Source organism: Hydractinia symbiolongicarpus, chromosome 8 (genome assembly GCF_029227915.1).
Source record: "Hydractinia symbiolongicarpus strain clone_291-10 chromosome 8, HSymV2.1, whole genome shotgun sequence".
NCBI lineage: Eukaryota > Metazoa > Cnidaria > Hydrozoa > Anthoathecata > Hydractiniidae > Hydractinia > Hydractinia symbiolongicarpus.
In genome coordinates, this window is record NC_079882.1 from 9295205 (window position 1) to 9316616 (window position 21412).

General features: G+C 36.9%; 2 protein-coding genes across 3 annotated transcripts in view; one reads left to right on the forward strand and one right to left on the reverse strand.

Moving 5' to 3' along the window:
* Positions 1 to 4802: 4802 nt before the first annotated feature.
* LOC130654968 (uncharacterized) lies at positions 4803 to 17001 on the forward strand. Of its 2 annotated transcripts, none has more exons than XM_057457667.1 (4): positions 4803 to 5564; positions 5644 to 5746; positions 6232 to 6376; positions 6488 to 17001. In XM_057457667.1, the coding sequence occupies exons 1-4, from the start codon at positions 5026 to 5028 to the stop codon at positions 16999 to 17001; spliced, it is 11301 nt and encodes a 3766-aa protein (XP_057313650.1). In that variant the 5' UTR covers positions 4803 to 5025. The 2 variants fall into 2 exon arrangements, with proteins under 2 accessions (XP_057313650.1, XP_057313651.1); XM_057457668.1 differs by lacking the exon at positions 6232 to 6376 and adding an exon at positions 5945 to 6029 and having other exon boundaries at positions 4804 to 5564.
* A 119-nt stretch (positions 17002 to 17120) lies between these two features.
* The window catches only part of LOC130654970 (WASH complex subunit 5-like), a 31675-nt gene continuing 27383 nt past the window's right edge, over positions 17121 to 21412 (reverse strand). Inside the window, exons 25-33 of the mRNA XM_057457669.1 lie at positions 21150 to 21312; positions 20973 to 21075; positions 20818 to 20897; positions 20626 to 20729; positions 19670 to 19799; positions 19396 to 19492; positions 19045 to 19204; positions 18140 to 18227; positions 17121 to 17948 (exon numbers count right to left, since the gene is read on the reverse strand). Coding sequence (XP_057313652.1) covers positions 17886 to 17948; positions 18140 to 18227; positions 19045 to 19204; positions 19396 to 19492; positions 19670 to 19799; positions 20626 to 20729; positions 20818 to 20897; positions 20973 to 21075; positions 21150 to 21312 — 988 coding nt within the window. The 3' untranslated portion in view covers positions 17121 to 17885. The remainder of the gene's footprint in view (positions 17949 to 18139; positions 18228 to 19044; positions 19205 to 19395; positions 19493 to 19669; positions 19800 to 20625; positions 20730 to 20817; positions 20898 to 20972; positions 21076 to 21149; positions 21313 to 21412) is intronic.

Here is a 21412-nt window from a genome sequence, read left to right on the forward strand (position 1 = left end):
AACAAACTGAATTTTACGTTACCTCCCACTACAATGAAGTTATCAAGAATACAAATTTTTAGGTTCCATTCATAGGACCAAAATAACTCTTGCCTTACCCACAAAACTAGCTAGCTATTCTCGGATTCGTGTTAACATGCTTGAAATTTTCTGATCATTTTTAACAAAAATAAGCAACATATGTTGGTTTAAATTTAGCACCAATATTTATGGAAACATGCAAATTTTCAAGTTTATACACTAAGTACAACTGCCTCTATTAGTAGCCAAACTTTTGATGTTTTATGAAGAAATGACCACACAAATTAACTGCAGTTAGATATTATGGTCAAACTCTTATTTTAAAACTTCTAATAATCTTTTGGTATTCTAAATTTCTTATGCTATATAATTTTGTTGATAAATCCAAATATGTCACTCATTTTCCTCAAAAGTTTCTTGTTTTCTTTTCTAAAATTTGAGAATGTTAACCCGGATCCGAGAATACTGTTAAAAAAATTGCAAACCTGTAAATAGCTAAATACTGACATCCCAGGCAACATATATAATCCTTAGACACTAAGGCCTACACAAAGTGATTTTTTAGGTTGAATGCACTTATTCTTTTCAGTCTCGAATGTTGTGTTCTTCAGAAAAAGTTAAAAATAGCTTTTTCAAATAGATGTCAAAATTGTTTTACTGTCAAAAGATACATGTATAAGTAAAAACGGAGGAAACTGCTTGAAAATTTGCTTTTTAGTAATCCTAGAATCACATTAATTTTTTTCCTGATCCATACCATATGAAGGATTTCAGGCTGAGTACGTTTTGTAAACTAGTTATGTCTTTATAAAAATAAGCATACTGACTAGGCAAAATTTATCCATTGTGCCGTACAGTTACTTTGTCCTCTGTGAAAAAGTTTGTTTCTGAAAACTTTTGGTTGACTAAGGGTGGAGAAGTTGTGCAGACCTTTCTAACAGTTCTCAACACCACTGTCTGAGTTTAGGATGGAGAGCAGCTATGCTACAAAAGTTTCAAAATCAGTAGCCTAATACAATATTAGCTTTTAAACTTTCTGAACAATCATGTTGACGGAAATGGTAATAAATTTTTTTGTGTGATCTACCTAGCTAGCCAGCACCAAGCAAGCTTGTAGGAAAAACTGAAATAGCTGGCCATGTACGAGTATATATTGTATATATGATGTGTTATTAAATAGGTATTAAGGTTAATGCTACAAAAAGCTTAAAAATCTGGCTAAAATCCCTAATATATATAAAACATGTTTTCTTTGCCACATCCAAAACAAATTAAAATCTTCGTACGGAGGAATGGGGCTCGTAGGCAGCCTCGTTTAAAATCACGCGCTTCAAAGAATGGTAGGTGAAATAAATGCATTACAGGGGGTTAATGAGTTAATTATTAAGGTTTAATAACAATGTAACTTTTTGAATAAACTTTTTTATTACACTTTTCATAACAGTTTTAAAATATATATATAGATTTAATTTTTAATTAAAATTATTTTCCAATCCTTTTAATAATGACATCAAAATTCTATGCTCGGTTCACCCGACTGGAATTTCTTCTTTATTTAATTGTTTTTATAGCATTACGTCCAAATCTCGTGAACTTGCTTAAAGTATAATTTACGACAATCGGACGAGATTAGTGTCGGAAATATGAAATTCAAGCGGGAAATGTGTTTTTTAGCCATACTTTAATGGTACATTTTTTATAAAAATCTTTGTTAGGGCCTGGCATTCCAACCCTCTGTAATTAAAGTACAGGTCGATGACAGCTATAGCTGTTGAAACATAGCCTAGAATTAACACGCCTGTTCATGACATGATGATATCTATATTATTCAATAGATTTATTTTATAGTCAATCAAAAAATGTACATTCTTCATTGACTTACGAATACGAACATATGCATATACAAACGAACTTGTAACTTCCTTTTGACGAAGAAATACACACAACAACATTAGTTTAATTTAGCAGATCTTCTCAAAAAGTGGTGCAAAAGTGGTGCAACTCTTATTACAATACAAATTATGTAGCTAAATCAGAAACGATAAAATGGCAACTTCGTCCCAAGGGCGTCTTGCATCTTTATGGAGGCAAGAGTGCATTTAACGAACTGTTAACTCAACAGTTTTGTTGCGAAAATCTTCGTATAGGGCACATTGTCCAGCGAGAACAAACTCGGGTATCTTCTTACAGGTTGTTTGTTTAGTGATCATCCTTTTTTAGACCCAAAAAAGTCTCTTGTAATCTCGATTATTCCGGTTTTAATTGTTTAGTGCTTACTCAGTTTGATCTGTGTCACTAAGGCGTAAATTAATTCTGGAACATGCACAATAGAAATAGATTAATTATATCCATATGCAATAACAATGTTCTACCCAATCTTAGGACGCTGCCCAATCTTTGCACATTGATTTGCCCAGTCTTGGACAGGACGTCACAAGTTTGGGCAAAAGACCCTGTTAGGCCAATCTTTAGACACCTTTTAGATTTTAAAGCAGGGATGTGCCACATGAGCTCTGATGTTTGCAAGACCCATTTAGGCACATTATCATATTTGGGTACTGTTGAATTGACCAGGCCAGTTTTTGGACACAGTAGAGTAAAAATCGTAGCTAGCTAGGTAGTGGTAGAGCAGGTGTTACACATAGAGCATTTTTATACAGCTTGTCGTGGATGGATGTTTAGCCTGCTAGCGAGTTGTAGCCAGCTAGCTAGCTAGCTAGCAAGCTAAATATGGTTGAGTAGTTTCAATTTTTTTAAACACATGTATAAAACATAGCATATATAAATTTTTGGCCTTTGATTTTCCAAGAAAAGTTTCAATTTAGAGTTCCTTTTAAGAGGTAGAATCTAAAAATTTTATTTTTCTGTTTGTTTTCCACAATTGTTCTAAGATTGGGCATGTACGTCCATAGATTGGGCAGTCCAGTCTTAAGACTGACCACTCATTCGTCACTGTCGGAAGATTGGCCTGGCCAGTCTTAAGACGGGGCGCGTTCCAAGATTGGGCAGAACAATAACACGCGGAGTATGGCCTCTGTACGCGATGTTGATCAAGTTACAGATAACAAAACTCAAACTTCTTTGCGTACCCTTCTCTAAGAAAGTATTATGAAGGACTCAGAATCATTGAAACGCTAAGTTTCAGAGCTGGGGGAATTCGAAACTCTCTTCTATAACTGTCTGTCTGACAACTCCTTTAAGACAACAACAAGAAATGCTTAGAGTTGTCTTTAGCATTCCGGCTCTGTTTCGAAATACCGCTACATGAACTTGTTGTATCGGAAAAACTACAGATGAAAATTTGCCTCCAGATGTCCATAAATTTAGATCATGTTAAGAACATTTCGGGCTTTGTAAGTACAAGGAATTACTGAACATCATGACCGTGTCGGGACTGTTCGGACTTCGTAGACTCCCTTTTCCCAGTTCATAAAATCATCCGTTGCAGTTTTCCATCAGAAAATGGTGTAGTGGTAGCGCATTCGACTTGTAATCATAAGGTTTCAGCTTCGAGTCCCCACTTAGGCGCACTTTAAATGCAGTGTTGTAAGCTCACCGCTAACCAGCTTGTGTGCCAGCCAAGCAAGTTAGAGCAATGCTATACGTATCTCTTGCGGTAATGTAACATAGTTACATTTTGAGGGGAGGAAGAGCCAACCGTTAGGATGGAATCTCCAAGGACGTTAAAACTTCCCGTTACTTACTTACTTACTCACTTACTTACTAGAAGTTTGCATCGTGCATTCTTTAGACAAGTCAGGTCTTAAAAAGCACGTCCTCTCTAAGCATTCCCGAGTTTTTAGAGAAGTTAATAGCTTACAAGTTTAACCTTGCTTTTGTAGCAGTGCCCAGAATGGTCAAAGTTTTCTATTTCTTTTCGCGTTGCACTAAAATTCTCTTTTAAAATTTAAAAGTCGCAAATTAAGGGGAAAGTTAAGAACAATCTAAGAACATTTTGATATTTCAAATCGGAAAAGTTAAGAACATTTGATGAAGGATTCCTGCACGTTGAGCGTTCTTATGAGAAAAAGACGTTTGATATCTGGGGCGGCGATAACATGCTCGTATAGCCATTCTGGTCTCAAAAAGATACAAAATGCCCTGGGATCAAGGTTGATAAAATGGACACCTGGGACGGCGATGTTCGTATCGCTGTCCCCGTGTCAAAAAGATACTAAATAATCTAGGGTCGAGCTTGTGTGTGGCTTTATTTAACAAATAGTGCATGAAATGGGGAATAAGTGATGTGGAATGGGTTTCGATCTCACCTTCGTTCCCAGGAATCTTTGGTATTCTGTTGATTCTCATTTACAAACATCCTCGTCCCAAGGGTTTGTTGCCTGATGTCAAAGACACTAGCAGTCCGCCTCCATGTCAAAAAGCCCCTGGGAACGAGGTTGCCTAAATCCAGAAAGTGGTAAGGAATAAAATCATCATGATTATGTGAAAACGTTAAAGCTAATCATTTTCCATAATCCGCTTAACGATACTAGGATATCTTTTGCGGTCTTTTTTCCGAATTAAAAAGAAAAAAAACTGGGAACGAGGGGGTGTGTTGAGCTAAATACGGTATAGCTTTTTTTTGTTTCTCGAAGAAACATTTTTGTTTCTGCACCAAGATTAAATATATTCTCTACAGATATTTTATTGAGCTTTCACAACGTTTCAAACCGCGTAATTTAGAAGTAAAATATTCGCTCACTTTCGGTATGACGTTTGTTTCATGTTGAATAGTGAAACCTGTTTATTGTGGCAAACAAAACTGTGTGGGGGCAATAGATGCGTTCTCTACCAAGGTAGTGAATTTTTAGACATAAATAAATTATAGTAATTAGTGAAATAAGAAATTTAAATTAAATATAATATTAGAAAGAAAAAGACAATAAATAGGCTAATAAAGAAGATGAAGTAATGCAATACAGTGATAATTATTTTCGGTATATTTTTACAGTATGGAGATAATTTGCAAGATTTTACTTTTCAGTTGACTTCGAAACATAAAATATGAAACGAAAACGAAAATTCCGTTTCCTGCTATTAATATATGTCTGTGTGTTATTAAAAGAAGTTTCGTCCTTTACGACGAATAATTTTAAACGACACGACGTGTCTCAGCGCGAAATTGCTGATACCTACAGCGACACTCGTAATAATGACATGAAAAAGAGGACGTTACATAATGACGGGCATACTGAAATTATAGATATACATACTTCAAATCACAACAAACTTTTGCAATTAAACACATACAATCACATCAACAAGAAAAGCAACATTCGACAGACTTCATCGAACCATAAAACAAGAAAACGAGACAAAGTTCCAATACAACCTGACAAAATAGACGTAAATACGGGACAAAAACGCGCTAATTTACGAGAAAGCGAGCTTACGTTTACTGCTAATTCGCATTTACATTCAGATATCTTAAAATCTCAAAAAACTGCAAAAGATAAAATCGAAAAAGATGCTACTGAAAAGTCGAGTAATGAAAAAGAAATTGAAAAGGAAACAGAAGAAGAAGCTAAAGATTATTACGGAAGGTAAAAGCCTTGCTTGTATACGAGAAGAAGAAAATTTTAAAGTGAAAGAGGTCCTAACGAGTGAATATTGTTTTTATAGCAAATCAAGACCCGCCAAAAGTTGTCGCGACCTCTTTCTGACCAATCGGAATACCCCTTCCGGAAATTATTGGATTAAAACAGCTGACGATGAGCTTCTCATGGTGAGTTATTTATATACACGAGATGTTTTCCACAAATAAACCATCAATCCTTTTATCGTGTTCTATATTTATGCCCAGTGGTCTGTGGGTCTGTATTTTATGTGTGTCCCTTTATATATATATATATACGTGTTTTCTATTTACCCCTCAACAATTTTTTGAAAAAGTACAACCGTTAAACATCTTTCTCCTGATTAGGTGACATGTGGTTTTCCCTCTCGTCATGAAGAGGCTGGCGAACTTTTGAGTAAAGAAAATGAAGAAAATGAGACTAAGGGAAAGGGTAAGGCAAGCACCAAGGCATCAAAAACAAAAGGGTATGCCGTATAACCCAAAGTCGTCCCATTTTCTGATATAAAAATATAATTTTAAAAAGAGATTTAACACTGACTTAGAAGTTACGACAGGTTTGGAAGTTACGACAGGTTTAAGTTACGACGAGTTACGACACGTTTGGAAGTTACGGCATATGCTCTTGTTTTCAGGTTTACTGTATGAGAAGCATGTACTTTGAAGGAAATCATACTGATAACTCAAATCATTCGAAAACAGTTTCCTCAACGACTATATTAATTAATAAACCAGACACTGCAACCAAAGTAGTGAACATGATATCACATGAAGAGAAAGGTAAAGGGAATTTTGCTCCTTTGAAAGCTTTTAAGAAGCTGGCGATAACATGGCAGAAAATACCTACTTTATATTTACTATTTTATTCATGCAACTAAACGTTTTTTATAGATCCGGATCAGCTGCAAGGAGGTACATGGCCATTTGGCAATGCTCAAAAGGATATGCCTGAAATGGCGAAATTTCTTGAGACAAATAATATATCCATTCCAACAATACCACAAAATACTAACAGTGTTAAGGAAGAAAAAAATCAAAGTGAAAAAACAAACCAAAAGTTAAAACCTACTGCTAATGCAAAGATAGCTGACTCAACTCCAATGGAAAAAGAAAAAGGCAAAGCAGAACAGAATTTTCCTCCTAAAGTACCCCTTGTTAATCCAGCTCCAAATACACGACCCACTGGTCCTTCAAACTCGATGAGAAAGGAACAACCTACACCTAATCCAACAAGAGGTAGCAAAAATACAGTACAAAAAGAGAATAAAGCGAATGTGCTACCGTATGCAACGCTCGTTCCAAAACCTCCACCACCTACGGAACCTATGACAAGAAGGCCTAAAAGAACAACGACACAGAGAACCACACCCCGACAGACTACCCCATTTCGTACAACACATCTGAGAACTAGTCCAAATAAAATGAGACCAACACTATTACCTTACCGTCAGACCCCGACGCGCAAAATAACACCAACACGAAGGAAAACTACAATAAAAGTGAAAACAACTGTTGTACCTACACGACTCCCTCTGCTTAAAACTTCAATTCCACCGACACTGCATAAGGTTACTCCTACAAGACCAAGCACAAAACATCAGGTGAAACCAGAAACGTTAGAAGAATTTGAAGAGTCGTCGGCAAAGAAACTAGTGGAATCAAAGAAACCAGCTGACCCTAAAAGTCAAGGAGAAACCAAACCACCTTCTAAGGAAAATCTACCCCTTCCAGGAGAAATAGCATTTTCTTCTGGAAACAAACAGCAATCTGGAATTGTTCAGACGAGTCTACCAACGAAGCAAGAGGTAACATTAATGAGTCCCGAACAGAGACATTCAGCACAAAAGGTGACAACATCAGTTCAACAAAATCAGGAGACAAAGACTGTTGCTGGCTCGCCAAGTTCTAGTGAAGTTGCAATGCCTCCTCCGGAATTACCTCCACCACCAGAAAGATCTTCAAAGAACGCTCCGTTTGTACTAGTGAATGGTGCTTCATCTGACCCAAAGGAAGATGCAAGTCACATTCAAAAGGTTCAAAAAGCTATTGAATATAACGCTCTCAGTGGTGACAACCAAGTTATTCCATCTTCCTCTGCATCAGGACAACCAAACACGCAGACGCAGAAGATCATACCCCAAGTAGCTTTACCTGAGCAAAATACAATTTTGGCCGCAGCCCCTGTTGTAGCTGTATCTTCATCGAAGCCTATATCTGTGAAGGGATCGACTTCTTCCTCACCCGACACAATAACACAAACAATAATACCAGAAGAAAAGATATCGAGTTCTGCTGCGAAACAAGAAAACCTTGCCCAAATATCTCCACCACTACCGTTAGCTGCTTCGGCAAAACCGTTAGGCCAGCCAGAAACGAACCCGGTAAAAGTTGAAAAAGTTTCATTGCAAAAAAGTGAACCAGTTGCTTTGACGATCTCTCCTCGTCCAGATGGTACCGTCCAAGTTATTCCACAAGTTGCAGCCCAACCTGCTCTTACTGCGGATCAACTCAATTCTGTTACTATGGAGTCTGCTGATCCACCTAAATCTTCCGTTAAGGAAGAATATTCTCCTCTAAAATCAGTTTCGGACAATAGTAACGCAGTCACCGCTCCTGTAAAAGGTATTCCTGCTAATGCAGCAAATAGTGAAGTCGATAATAGCGTGAAGATGCAAATACAAGGCGCCACCAAATCGTTTTCAAAGGTGAAAAATTTAGGAGTGGCTGGAGATTTAGGAGATTTGCAAGAAGAAAGACCATCTGTCGAAGTAAATCAAAATAGTATGGATACAGATGAATTATTTGGACGAAGAAAAGTACCAAGATTGACTCCAAATAAAGAGGATCTGAATCCCGAATTAGCAATAACTAAAGATTATAAAACAGCTATGGAGTTTGAAACACAGGCTCAGGTTCGTAGTTGGTCCAACAAAGATGAGAAAATGATGGCAAAACATGTTTTTAACGACCAGTATAAAAGTTTTGACCCAAGCGAAAAAGATTTAAAGGCTAAAAAACCTTCCATTGAGAACGCACATGCAAGGAGTTGGGCAAACAATCAAATCGAAATGAAAAATAAGCAAATACAGAACCAATATGATAATTTTGAAAAAACAGAGAAAGAAATAAAAGAGGAAGAAAGAAAAAATCAGTATACAAAACAATACAATGATTTTGAAAAACCTGACAACGAAACATCAAGTAACAACACTTCAAACGAATCACAAGCTGATGACAAACAACAAAACGATGGAGATAAAAAAGAGGAGGAGCACAAGGAAAGTAAAAAACAGACGGAAGACGATAAAGAAAAGAAAAAAGAGACGGCAGACGACAAAGAAAAGAAAAAAGAGACAGCAGACGACAAAGAAAAGAAAAAAGTGACGGCAGACGACAAAGAAAATAGAAAAGAGACGACGAAAGAAGAGGAAGGAAAAAACAAACAAGAAGATAACAAAACAAAAAACGATGAAAGTAGGAACAAAGAAGAAAAAGTAGCGAATGAGAATAAACAAAAGGAAGATTCTAAACCTGAGGACGGTCAGGATGATTATGCTAATTATTTAAATAGGATTGACAACGATCCTGCTAAAAAAAGCAAGAACGAAACAGAAGCGAGAAATGAAACGTCTTCACAAGTTAGTTACCCAACTCCAATTCCTACAAACAGTTCAACACCGTACAACAACCACACAAATGACCTAATCAAAGTTAGTGACGGATCCCCAACTATGTATACTAACGCCCCACTTGGAACAAGTGTTAGTAACGCAACAACTCTTAAACAAATTGACGGTCAAACTGTCCCTGTTGAAGAGGCAAATGCAACTGTTGCTTTGACAGCTCGTAAGCGTGAAAAAGGATATGAAAAACCCTTCAAGCGAAAGATTGATCCTAATGAAATACTAACAAATCCCAAACCACAAGAATCGTATACCGGCTCACGTAAAAATATCGTTTACGATAATGACAACGACGATGCATTGTCATCGTTTTTTTGGAAACATTCTGATGAAGAAAACAAATTCAAGCATCAGTTAAAACAAATCAGTGGCCCGCCTAACCATAGTACACGAGAATATATACTTCCTGGAACTTATCCTGGCTTGATCAACCAGGGAATGAAAAACGACAATAACGAAGATCCAACTGCAGATAATACGAATAAAAAACATAACATACATGAACAAAGTGATGAAAGCAAATACGACTTATATAGCAGGTTGCATAGGAAAAAAACTATGGTTCACAAGGAGGCTCATGGGGTTCAGAAGGATGGAGGCACTGATGATGACGATGGAAAGCCAAGTAACATATACGTAGACAATAGAGTTTTCATCTACGGAAATGTAAAAGGTGACGGAGATGAGCCGCCGACAGTTGACCAAACAATGTCAAAAAACGATAAAGATGGAGTCGAGAAAATTGAAAGAAAGTTGAAATTTGATGGAGGATCTCCTAAAAATGCGGAAAATGGTCTTTCTGAAACGAATATCTTAAGTCGCAGTGGCTCTTCTAAATCTAGAATATATGAAGCAGATGAAACAAAAATGTTGCCATCATACATGCGTCCAAATATTGGGTTGCACAAACCACTGCAAGAAGTGCAGACGTTTGATAAAAAGTACAAACTAAACGATCTCCTTAAAGGAGCTAACATATCTGTAGAAAATCATGTTCACTCCACAGGTACGCTGAAGACATTGGTAAGTGCTTCTCCCGATGAGAATGACGAAGAAAATAATTTTAAGAATTCCAAGCACCCACTAAAAACAGTACCCAATCCGTACAATTTCATTGTACCTGAAACTAGAAAGTTCTCCATGAATGGCGAAACTCCAGATCGAGTGCAGGACAATAAAAAGTACGAAGCCTATTTCAAAAATGAAAAGAAAAAAGAAATTGAACATAAAAAGATGATTAGTTTTATTCGCGCGCAAGCCCTTAGTAAAGCTGAAGCCACGCTAGGAAAATTCACCACATCACGCCTCAAGCAGTTTGCGTATAAACCATCCCCGCACTTGGATTCAGTAGCGTTTGTGAGAGAAATAGATCCAAACGGACACGGTATACAATCCGACAAAGACTCTTCTAGATCTTTCTTGAAAACAAAAGGAGGTTACAAGAAACATGGTCCAATCAGCTTTGTGCAAGAAAACGATGGCGCGGAAGTAAAAATGTCCAAACCTGAAAAGAACTTATATACATCCCTGATTAATCAAGAAAACCTACCAGGAGCAGATAGTGGTCTTTTTACTGCAAAATGGAATGTGCAAGATATAAACAAACCGCTGTACAACATTGGAACTAACATGCAGGATCTGGTAACTTCAGCACAGCATAACATGCAAGGAATTCCTGGTTATGATCAGAAAGCTAGAGATGAGGAAGAAAGGGCAAAGCAACAGAAGAACAGGCCTGCACCTCCGAACGTGCAGCAACAAATTCCTCAAACAAAAAAACGACATAAAAAGAAAATCAATGATGAAGAACTACCTGGTATGTTTAAACGATGGCAAATTACAACCGCACCAATGTTTGGAAGACAGAGATACGCAGACACAAGTTTTGAAGATGGAGTGGATGACAAAGATAACTCGCATGAATGGAAACATTATAGCATTCGCAAGAGAACAAACTTACCGACAAATAAAAGAAGCATGATAGCACAAAATCGTCGTCATAATCATCGTCATCGTCATGATAGCCGTCATTATTTAAAACAAACTTTACAGCACCATTCGTCACATCGAGAAAGACGCTCTATAAACAAACGTCAAACAGTGATCGCAACGAAGATATATGACAGCACTAAACACCATGCATCAAAAGAACATAACAAAACTGGCACTAATTACCATCATTATAAAATATGGGGAGCCAACTCGACAAATTTTACTCCAAAGTTTAAAAAGCACTTCCCAGCATACGAGATTGGAAGTAGAAGGAATCAGCTCCTGAAGAGTTTCCACCGACACCACCACGATAGACACAGAAAACACGGCGTACCTACAAGCAGTTATCTGACACAGTCCAAAGCGGCTCCAACTAAACTTGAATACATCTCTCAAGAGATAAAAGAATTAAATCCTGCCAAAAGAGAGTTTTCACATATGTCTCAACAAAAATTACAGGAATATAAGAAAGAGATGTCGGATGTAACCAAAGACATCGTGGAAGCTATTAAACGATTGGATATCGAGTCTTTAGAACCACTGAATGTTAAAAACATTGATAAGTTTGACGTGAAAAATCATACATTAAATGTCGTACACAATGTTAAACAGATCAAGAAACATAGCAGTCCGGAAACACAATCACTTAAACAAAGCAAAATCCAACCAGCCATCGAAACGGGAAAAGTTGGTAATGTTAAAATCAAGGATAGCTCACATATGATTGCGCATGATGTTAAACAGGTGTATCACAACAAAAGCAAGGACATAGCAATAACACACAAAAGGTCAGACAAGACATTAAGTAGCATAAAACCTTTAGTCCACAATATCGAACAGTTCGCTCTTGAAGATATCAACTCGTTAACATCCCGTCGTAATGAAAAACCAGTACATCGTGAGCAAACAAAAAGAAAATCTTTTCAAACGCCTACTAAGAAACTTAGCAAAAAAGTTGGGACACTACGGCAATCGTCCAATGTCAAAAGATTCAACAAAAATGGAAAGCAGCAGTTTCGTGAAACACAACAGCACATTAACTCAAATAAAAAGCTCTACAAGAAAAAAACCTCTCAAACTGGTCTGGTTCATGTGAGGCAAGACATACAAGAGACTCCAATATTGCATTTTGGTGACGTTAGCGCGTTTAACAAAAGCCGTAACAACACTTTAACGGTTAACCACAATGTTCAAGCAAAAAATCAAAACACAACCGAGAAAATCAATTTAACCAGCGCGAAATTGGAGAATCAAACGAAAGTTACCAATGCGTCTGATAGAACAAACGCGACGACCCCTACAACCAATGAAACATCTAACAAAGACACGACTGTACTCACATTCCACAATATAGATAAAATGCACACGATAAAAAACGATACATTAACTGTTGTGCAAAATGTTCATCCGTTACATGCAAATAAATCGGAAAATAAAAATACAGTTATGAAAAACTTCACAAGTCCAGGTGGACGAAAAACGAAAATTTATCAGCTGTCACATGATGAAGCGAGACAAAATATCTCAGATGTTGAAAAACTGAATGATTCAAATCAAGACAATGTTACAATAAGTACGAGCAACATTGATCGTCACGAGATCGATAATAACACGTTGACAACTGTACAAAACGATTCAAATCAAGACAATGTTACAATAACTACGAGTAACGTTAATCGACACGAAATCGATAACAACACGTTGACAATTGTACAAAACGTCCATCCGTTATTGCAAGATAGGGTTGAGAATGCCGCCAATGCGGATAGTAGCCCAGATCCTGAAGTTTTGTTATCTGACGATAATGGAGAAACTCCTCAAGTAGCTATTAATGAAACGAAGGTACCAGTACACATAGATAATGTTGATCATATTAATCTTAGTGATAATAACACTCTCACAGCAATTCGTAACGCTAAACTAAAAACTTTTGGCGAAGAAGACAGATTAAAACAGGATGCCGAAAATGATAGTATTAAAGATGCTGCATCAGGATTGGACGGCAAGCACCATATAAGACAAAACATTCATGGGAGTTCACAAGATTCAACTGTAACAGCTGTCAATGACACTCATCAAAATACAACAGACAGAACCAACGACACTCTCGGAACAGTCTTGGAGAATGGTACAGATGTCGAAGACAACAACAGTGGCACAAATAACATTACAAAGGATAATTCAACTTTTGTTAGACCCACTGTGAACACCAATCACAAAGTAGCTGATAAAACCAACGTTGACAACGCATCCGTCATCACTGTAAATAACGTCCACCAATTTGATGTCAATAAGAATGACACAATGACCATCATTCATAATGTAAAACCACTACATGATCACAATTCAACTCGAGCAAATCAAAGTCGGGTAGCTGATATAATTCGAAAAGAATTACTTCTCCACTACAATCGAAAGAAACATCATATTCATCCATTAAATGATATAGAACATCTAAACAAAAGTGCAAGAAACACAATCCAGGAACGCAAGAAACATCCTGTGACGGCAGATGTAAAGGCATCACCACTCGTCACTGCATCTAAAAACAGCTTGTCCAAGAAAGGACTTAATGCTTCCTCGGAAATGAAAAATAACAGCTTACCTCTTGAAGTTAAAAACGTACATCACCATTTCATAGATGTCAATAATACCTTAAGTATTACCCAAAATGTTAAAAAATTGCCCCAGCAAAACAAAACTGGAAATAGTAAAAAATCAACAACAGAATTTTCATCCGTACTTCAAGATCTGAAGAGCCTCTTATTCAACGGGATATTCCCCGAGCCTCTCACAGGTAAAACCACTCGTGACCACCAAGCAGGAAAAAAACATGATGTTGTATTGTTTGGATCACGTGGTCGAAATTTTCGAAACAACGTGTTGCTAAGTAACAATACTTTGGTAAAGGCGGAGAAAACAGAATGGACACCGAAGAAAACTAACGTGCCAAATTATGAACAGTTGTATCACGAGTTTGAACTTCTAAGAAAACGAAGGTCAACAAAGAAGCAACGGGGGAAAGGACGCAAGAAAAAGCAGGTTCAGAGTATCCTCGAACGGAGAAATATTTGTAAATCAGTATGGAAACTCCTGAATGAATTGGAACCTTTAAAAAAGCGAGCATCAGTCGCAAAACTACATCGTGCAATTAAACGATATAAAACAGATTGTGTAACGTTATCAGATGTAAAAAGTTTCCGTGTCACAAAAGATGCAAATGGAAGCGATATTTTAAATATCGTTCAAAATGTTAAAAAGATAACACCTCAGAAACATCAGACCAAGTCAACTGAAGGAGTAGTGAGAGATTTAATTCCTTCTCAAATAGGACAACTGCAGCCTTCGAATATAAAACCATTACCTCCAGTTGGTCACGACCCAACTGAAGATGAACCAGTACATTATGATCCAAATGCTGAGGAGAATCGGCAACCACAAAAGCCAGCAGCTCCATCACAAGCGCAAGTGTCATCTTCACCGCCGCCACAACCGCTGGCATCACCACCTGCAAAGCAACAAGAAGCAGCACAACCACCACAACCACCGCAACCAAAACAACCAGCAGCTTCACCACAAGCACAAGTGTCATCGCCACCGCTGCCACAACCGCCGGCACCACCACCTGCAAAGCAACAAGAAACAGCACATGTGCCACCTCTAGCGCCATTACAACCACCACAACCAGTAGCACCACCCCTGCTGCAACCACCGGCTCCACCACCTGCAAAACAGCAAGAACCACCACAACCGCAGGAACACCCAACACAGGATCAAATTGCGAAAGGAGGCGAAGAAAAACCCAAACAACAGAAGTCCACTGAAGAAAGTATGCAAACAGATGAAGATGATAACCAAAAAACAGACGATAACGGGCCACCAGTAGAAGCAGATGGCAAGCCCCATGCTGATTCTGGTCCCCAACCAGAAAAAGTAGAGGAAAATTCAGCTAATGTACCTACAGAAAGGCCTAATGTAAACGAAACAGCGCCAGATGTGGGTGAATCTGGCAAAAATGAAGTTAGAACTAACTCGCATGGTCTGTCGAATAGCAAACATCCAAAGAAAGGGAATGGTAATCAGGATGAATCGAAGTTAAAGAAAGAAGGAAAAAGTGTTGATACTACCTTTGAAGCTGGCTTACAAGAAGAGGAGAAAAACAAAGCTAGTGGTAACTTACCAGACGATAGCAACGAATCAGAACATACAGTAAACAGCAAACCAATAAAAGACAGTGATGGAAACATTGACCTTGGAGCGCAACAACTTGAGCATGGTAGCAAAGCTACGAAACAAACAAAAAACGAACAAAACGCCGCTAACTTATCTGGCATGGCTAATCTTACCACATATAACCAAGCCATCAATATTAGTGCTTTTGAAACGGCAATAATGGAACTTTTAAATAGAACAGCACCACGAGCAAAACCAACAAAAAGTGAAAAAGAAGCAATGGAAAACTTAATGAACAAAAAATATCCCGAATTAAAATTACCACAGAAAAATGGAGACTACGTGCCCCCGTCGGCGGAGGACGAGATGAATGAAAAAAGCGAACCTCCACCGAAACCCGTGACTACAAAAGCTAAACCGCATCTTCGCCCACCATTGCCACCAATACAGGAACCAGAAAAGTCTGAGAGTGATAAAGATGAAGACCTTACGCGTATAGTAGATTCAACACCGACAGAAAGTGCATATGCTGATGATAAACCCACCCCTCCACCACAACCTTCTCCACCACCACATCCACCTCCACCACCACCACCAACACCTACAGCGGAAAATGAAGGTAACAACAATGCCGCCGACAATAGCGAACTAGTTGACACCACAAGCAAAGACAAACCAAACGTTATTATACAAATAGGGCAACAGCAGGATCCAGTCAAGCTGAAAGAGGGAAATAAAGATGCAGAGCAAGAAGAGAGTCAACAAGACAAGGTTGAGCCAATAAGTCATGCACAAGAAAAAACCGAATCAACGAGTCAAACGCAAGATAAAGCTGAAACAACGAGTCAAGCACAAGACGATCAAGCATCTGGTATCAACCGAGTTGCAGTAAACACAGAAGGAAAAAATCAAGCTATCCCTTTAATACCAATCCCACAAGAAAGTCCTTTAGGCAAGTTGCTTTATCCTGCTCTGGAACCTCCGTCGCCAGATTCAAATGGTTCACCTCCACCATCTGAAGCCAATGCCAGCGTCTCACCAGCCAATGAAAACTCTAAAAATGCAGCAACAACAAATGCTAACGTTATCCGTTTATCTCCATCATTAAACGGTAAATTCACACCAAACGTTACAACCACAACGAGCAGTGACGGCTACACTCAGATCGTAATCGATCAAACTAAGCAACTTTTAAGACAAAATAAAATAAATAGAGAAGATTTATTAAAAATACTGCAAGTGTCGCGAAATGGTAACACACGCTTTCAAATACCCACATACAAGATAAATAAAAACGTAAAAATAAATAAGAAACAAAGCGATAAATCTCTCACTCGCTCCAACGTCGATCACGTGACTGTGGACAAGAAGGCGCAGGAGATTATGAACAGTAACATGCAAGGAAGTATTCACATCTCCTTACTTAATAGAAATGGACAAGTTGTCTTGGTTCCAAATGAGAAAGAAGCATATGAAAGGAAACTTATACCCCAAATAAGAAACTTAACCGATATTAAATACGCATTTAAAGATCCACTGCAGAAAAAACAAACGTAAAAGTTAAAAACTTCTTATCAACTTTTTAATCTTGTTTTCACTTTAGTACCCGTCTGATGAAATGGGGAACTGTAAAGATGTTTATTTTCAGGACCAGAACGTCAAGACAATAGAACATATTATTATGTAAATTCTCTTTCTTCTAGTGTAACTAGATCTGTATATATATAAATTTATTACATTCAAATTTTATAAAATCAAAAAAAAAAAACGTGAATTTCTATCTGGTTTGTACAAACGTCTACATTTAACAGTCTGTATTTTTCAATTTCATCATAATAACAAGGTACGATAATAGGACTGAAAAATAAAGCCTTTTATTAAATAAGTTGCATTTCAGCAGCCGCTGCAAATTTGTTGTCTAGTCCTGTAAAACATCATATTCTTCAGCCTCCCAACGAAATAGTGACAACAGGAAAAATAATTTTCACTACTTACTATTCCGTCTATTTTTGTAGCCTGAAATAATTATTACCGTACTCTTTTTTACAGCGGTTTTCACTGAGTAAATTATTTCAAGTGTAAGAAGATCGATGTTAACTGTTCGAATAAAGGTTTAAAAGTACTGCTCACAAGGGCGCTAAATTACAGCCGACGCATAACGGGCGTTTATCACAGCCCGTCTAAAAAAGGGCTGGAAGATGTTCGGGTGTTAAATTATTAATGCATTTAAATCAAAAATCCTACTTATGAATTTTTATATAAAAAAATAGTTTACAACTTTAATATAAACAAAACAGTTTCGAAGAAAACAAACAAACCAAAATATTTTGTGTAAATTAAAAAAGAAAATCATCCAGCTATGTTTCTTTGTTGCTATGACACAATGAACCAACCACGTAGTACATCAGAACAAAACTGGTATTGTGAAAAACGGACAGTAGTTATTGCACAACTTGGTGTTTAAAATCTTCGAAGATGTATGCGGGGATGTGAGCTTCCACGATCTAAACAATACAAGTGTTATTAGACATCTAAACATGCTTAACTCTAAAATTGATAACAAGAAATCACCACCAAGACTCGTTGTGATAATAGAAGACATCATAGAAAACGTTCTAATAACGTGCTCTACGAGCCGACAAAAAAGTTCAATCATTTAAATGATGAATGTGACAAGAGATTCAATGTATGTTACCTTTCTTGACAACTCGCCATACAACACAAAGTCTTCCAAAAAACAGAGAGTATTTACAACTTCCGATGACAATTCCGATAACTTCGGGCTAAGATGTAGAAACAGATTTTTACGTTATTGCGCATGTAGTTCGAAAACATAAAAGAAAGACACCAAAGAAAACAATAGACGTTCTTTTATTTACAAGGATAGTGCTTTTTTTATTTCACAATGAATATTCTTCGCTTTTTGCAAAAAATATCCTGATGTATTCTCAACATATTCTTAGCACAGTTGAGATTAGAATATCTGAGAATGCAAACTGGTGCAAAAATACCTCTAAGGTGCTGTTGTATAAGCAGCTTAATTCAACTGACAGACAGACAGCTCGATTTTGCAGGGACTAAATACTTCAAATGAAACGCGTTCTTTTTTGCGTGTATCGCATTTACAAAACAATTCCAATTTCAACATGAGCATATTCTTAAGATATTCTTAACTTCTTTTCCATCTTGAATATTTTTTATAGGGGATATTCTTACAGGGTTCCCGCTCTTTTTTCAAAACAAAATTTGAGAAGATTTGAGAAGATTTTTGTGAATTTTGGGGAGCTTTTGTTAACAAAATTGAGAAGATTTGAGGAGAAAAACTTGCACTTGTAAAAATGAAGGAACACACAGACTGGCATCTCAATATTTTCTTACAAAGGACAACTAAGAAATTTTGCTTTAAATACAAACAAACAAAAAAAGTAATGCTCGTGGGCCACGGCAACCACAAATTGTGTTGATTCAAAATAAATAATATAAAAACTAGCATAGATAAAAAATAACGAATTGTCAAAAAAAATTTAAGAAGATTTGAGAAGTTATGAGGAGGCGTGGGAACACTGTCTTGAAGCATGTAAAACATCTTTCTACACTCACTTGTTAACGTTTGCTTCAGCCGTGGATCGTACATACTGTCCTAGTATGGTGATGAATATCTCTGTGCATTCCGAATGATACTGTTTCAACAACGTTAATAGACCTAACACGAACGCAGTGCTGTCTAATGGATCGTTAGATTTCTTTGCCACCATACCACCTATAGGTAAGAATGTTGAAGACAATAAGTTTCGAACGCTCAGAAGAAGTAAACAAATAAAGTTCGAATTAACACGATGCTCACCTTGTTTAATATTTTCTTGTAAAACAATATGAGCAGAAGTGAGTCAGAAATTAGTTCAAATAAAGTGACGGGATTATGTCATTAACAAAAAAAACATGCGTACTTACTTAAATTCTTTGAAAATGATAACTTTGAGAGTTGACTAATTACCAAAAGAGCAGCCAAGAAAGAAAAATAAGGAGTCATCTTTCCAGTGGTGTAGATCTAAAACAAACCAAATTCTTGGAATTACATACTAATTTTGCGATTTCAAATGTCTACATTCAATACGACGTGTAAACAAACCTTTAAGAAGAGTTGAAATGTCTAAAGATTATACGTGTAAACATGCCTTTAAGAAAGGGTTAAAATGTCTAAAGATTGTACAACGTGTAAACATACCTTTAAGAAAGGGTTACTAATACCAGTGGATTCCAGGTAAGACGTTAGTTCATATAATAAAGGATTGTCTTCGGGAGGATATGGCAATGTTGGATCTTTGTAATGTGCTTGTATATCTTTCATAATTGTGCTAAAAAAAATTATTTTCGATAACGTGATTTTTCCACGTTAGATTCAAAATATGAAACAGGAAAAAGAATAATATAGGTAGCGTTGTTTTAGGGGTCTCACAGAGTTTTTCAGATGATAAAATTTTTCTTCGTCATCATGATTTGTAACCCATCTAAACCACAACTTCGCCCTATTTTAGAAGTCGCAACGCCCCATGTTATAAGTCGCACTGCCCTGATCTTAGGCCATGTTCGTTTGCCGTAACCAAAAAACAGAAGCAACATGGTTGGTCGGTTGATAAGGCAACTTCTGAAGCACGATTAAAACAACATAGTTATAGGCATAACGCTTATAAAAATATTTAGGCTCAAACAGTGAAATTTCGAGCATAATTGCCCACCTTTGGTGAATAATCCGACGTGTGCTTTTTCTTGTGTTTTGGGTTTTTTAATTAGACAGAGACTTTTTTAATTCTTTTAATTCTTCTATTTAACACCACTATACTGTTTGAACTTGCTTCGTGTAATTACATTTTGTTGTTGTTCTTTTAAAGGTAAAAAACGGGACCATTTTATCTTAACCCATAAAGCAGCGTTTAAGTTTGTAAATTGTTTCTCCAACAAACAAAACGTAAGCATACTCTCAGCCTGATTTCGAAGTTATACTACAAGCAACATAGTACTACAAGCAAATTGGTGCAAATTAAACGTGATATTTACATTTAAAGCCTTTAAAAGTGGACTGGGTCGAGGTTGTGAATCGGGAAACACGACGGTTTACATCGCGCGAGTCACCAATTTATTATTTTTCTTGTGACTATGGTTAAATAAAATAAAAAAACATACTCATTAAATGTTTGTAAAGCGTTGAATAGTGGTTTCGAGTCAAATTTGCACGAAAATCCCAACTGGTTGGCAATCTTTCTGCGAATAATTTGCATCTGGCCAACCTTGAGAAGATACATGTGAAATAAAATGATAACGACACGAAAAATCTAAGGTGAAGTGAATCTCTCATTCTGTGACAATATAACTCACCTTCACTACGAAGTCGCTGTATGTTGACAAATATTTCTGTATTTTATAAATAGTGCTTGCATACGTCTTTCCAGGATTGGCTAAAATGAAAAAAAAAACATTAAGTATACCGTGTTTAAATCAAAACAACTTTTAAATAATAAAACACGACTTACAAACAATAGATTTCAACGGAGCTATTGTTTTTGCTAGTTCAGCAACAAGTTTAAACGCGGTAGCATCTCTGTAAAATCCCTTACTCAAAAACGAAACATGGTTCTAAAAAAGAAGGAATATAAGTAAATAAAGTCCGAAAATATTTTACTGAGAACACAAAAAGTAAATTCCCTGACCTGTAATTCTTTAACAATCATAAAAGACAACAATTTATCCAAACCGACCAATCCTGGCGTCCCAATGCTCTTCTGAACCAATGAAAAGATGCTTGAATTCAAAACTTCTTCACGTGTTCGACTATCATACCAAGCGTTCATATTCTCTATGTAAATAGTAGTCCTAAAACCAAGTTGAGTTATTGAATAATTCAAAAAAGTATCCGTTGAGACGCCTACAAAAAGGTAAAATCATGTAATATCTAATGGCGCCGTAACTTAGT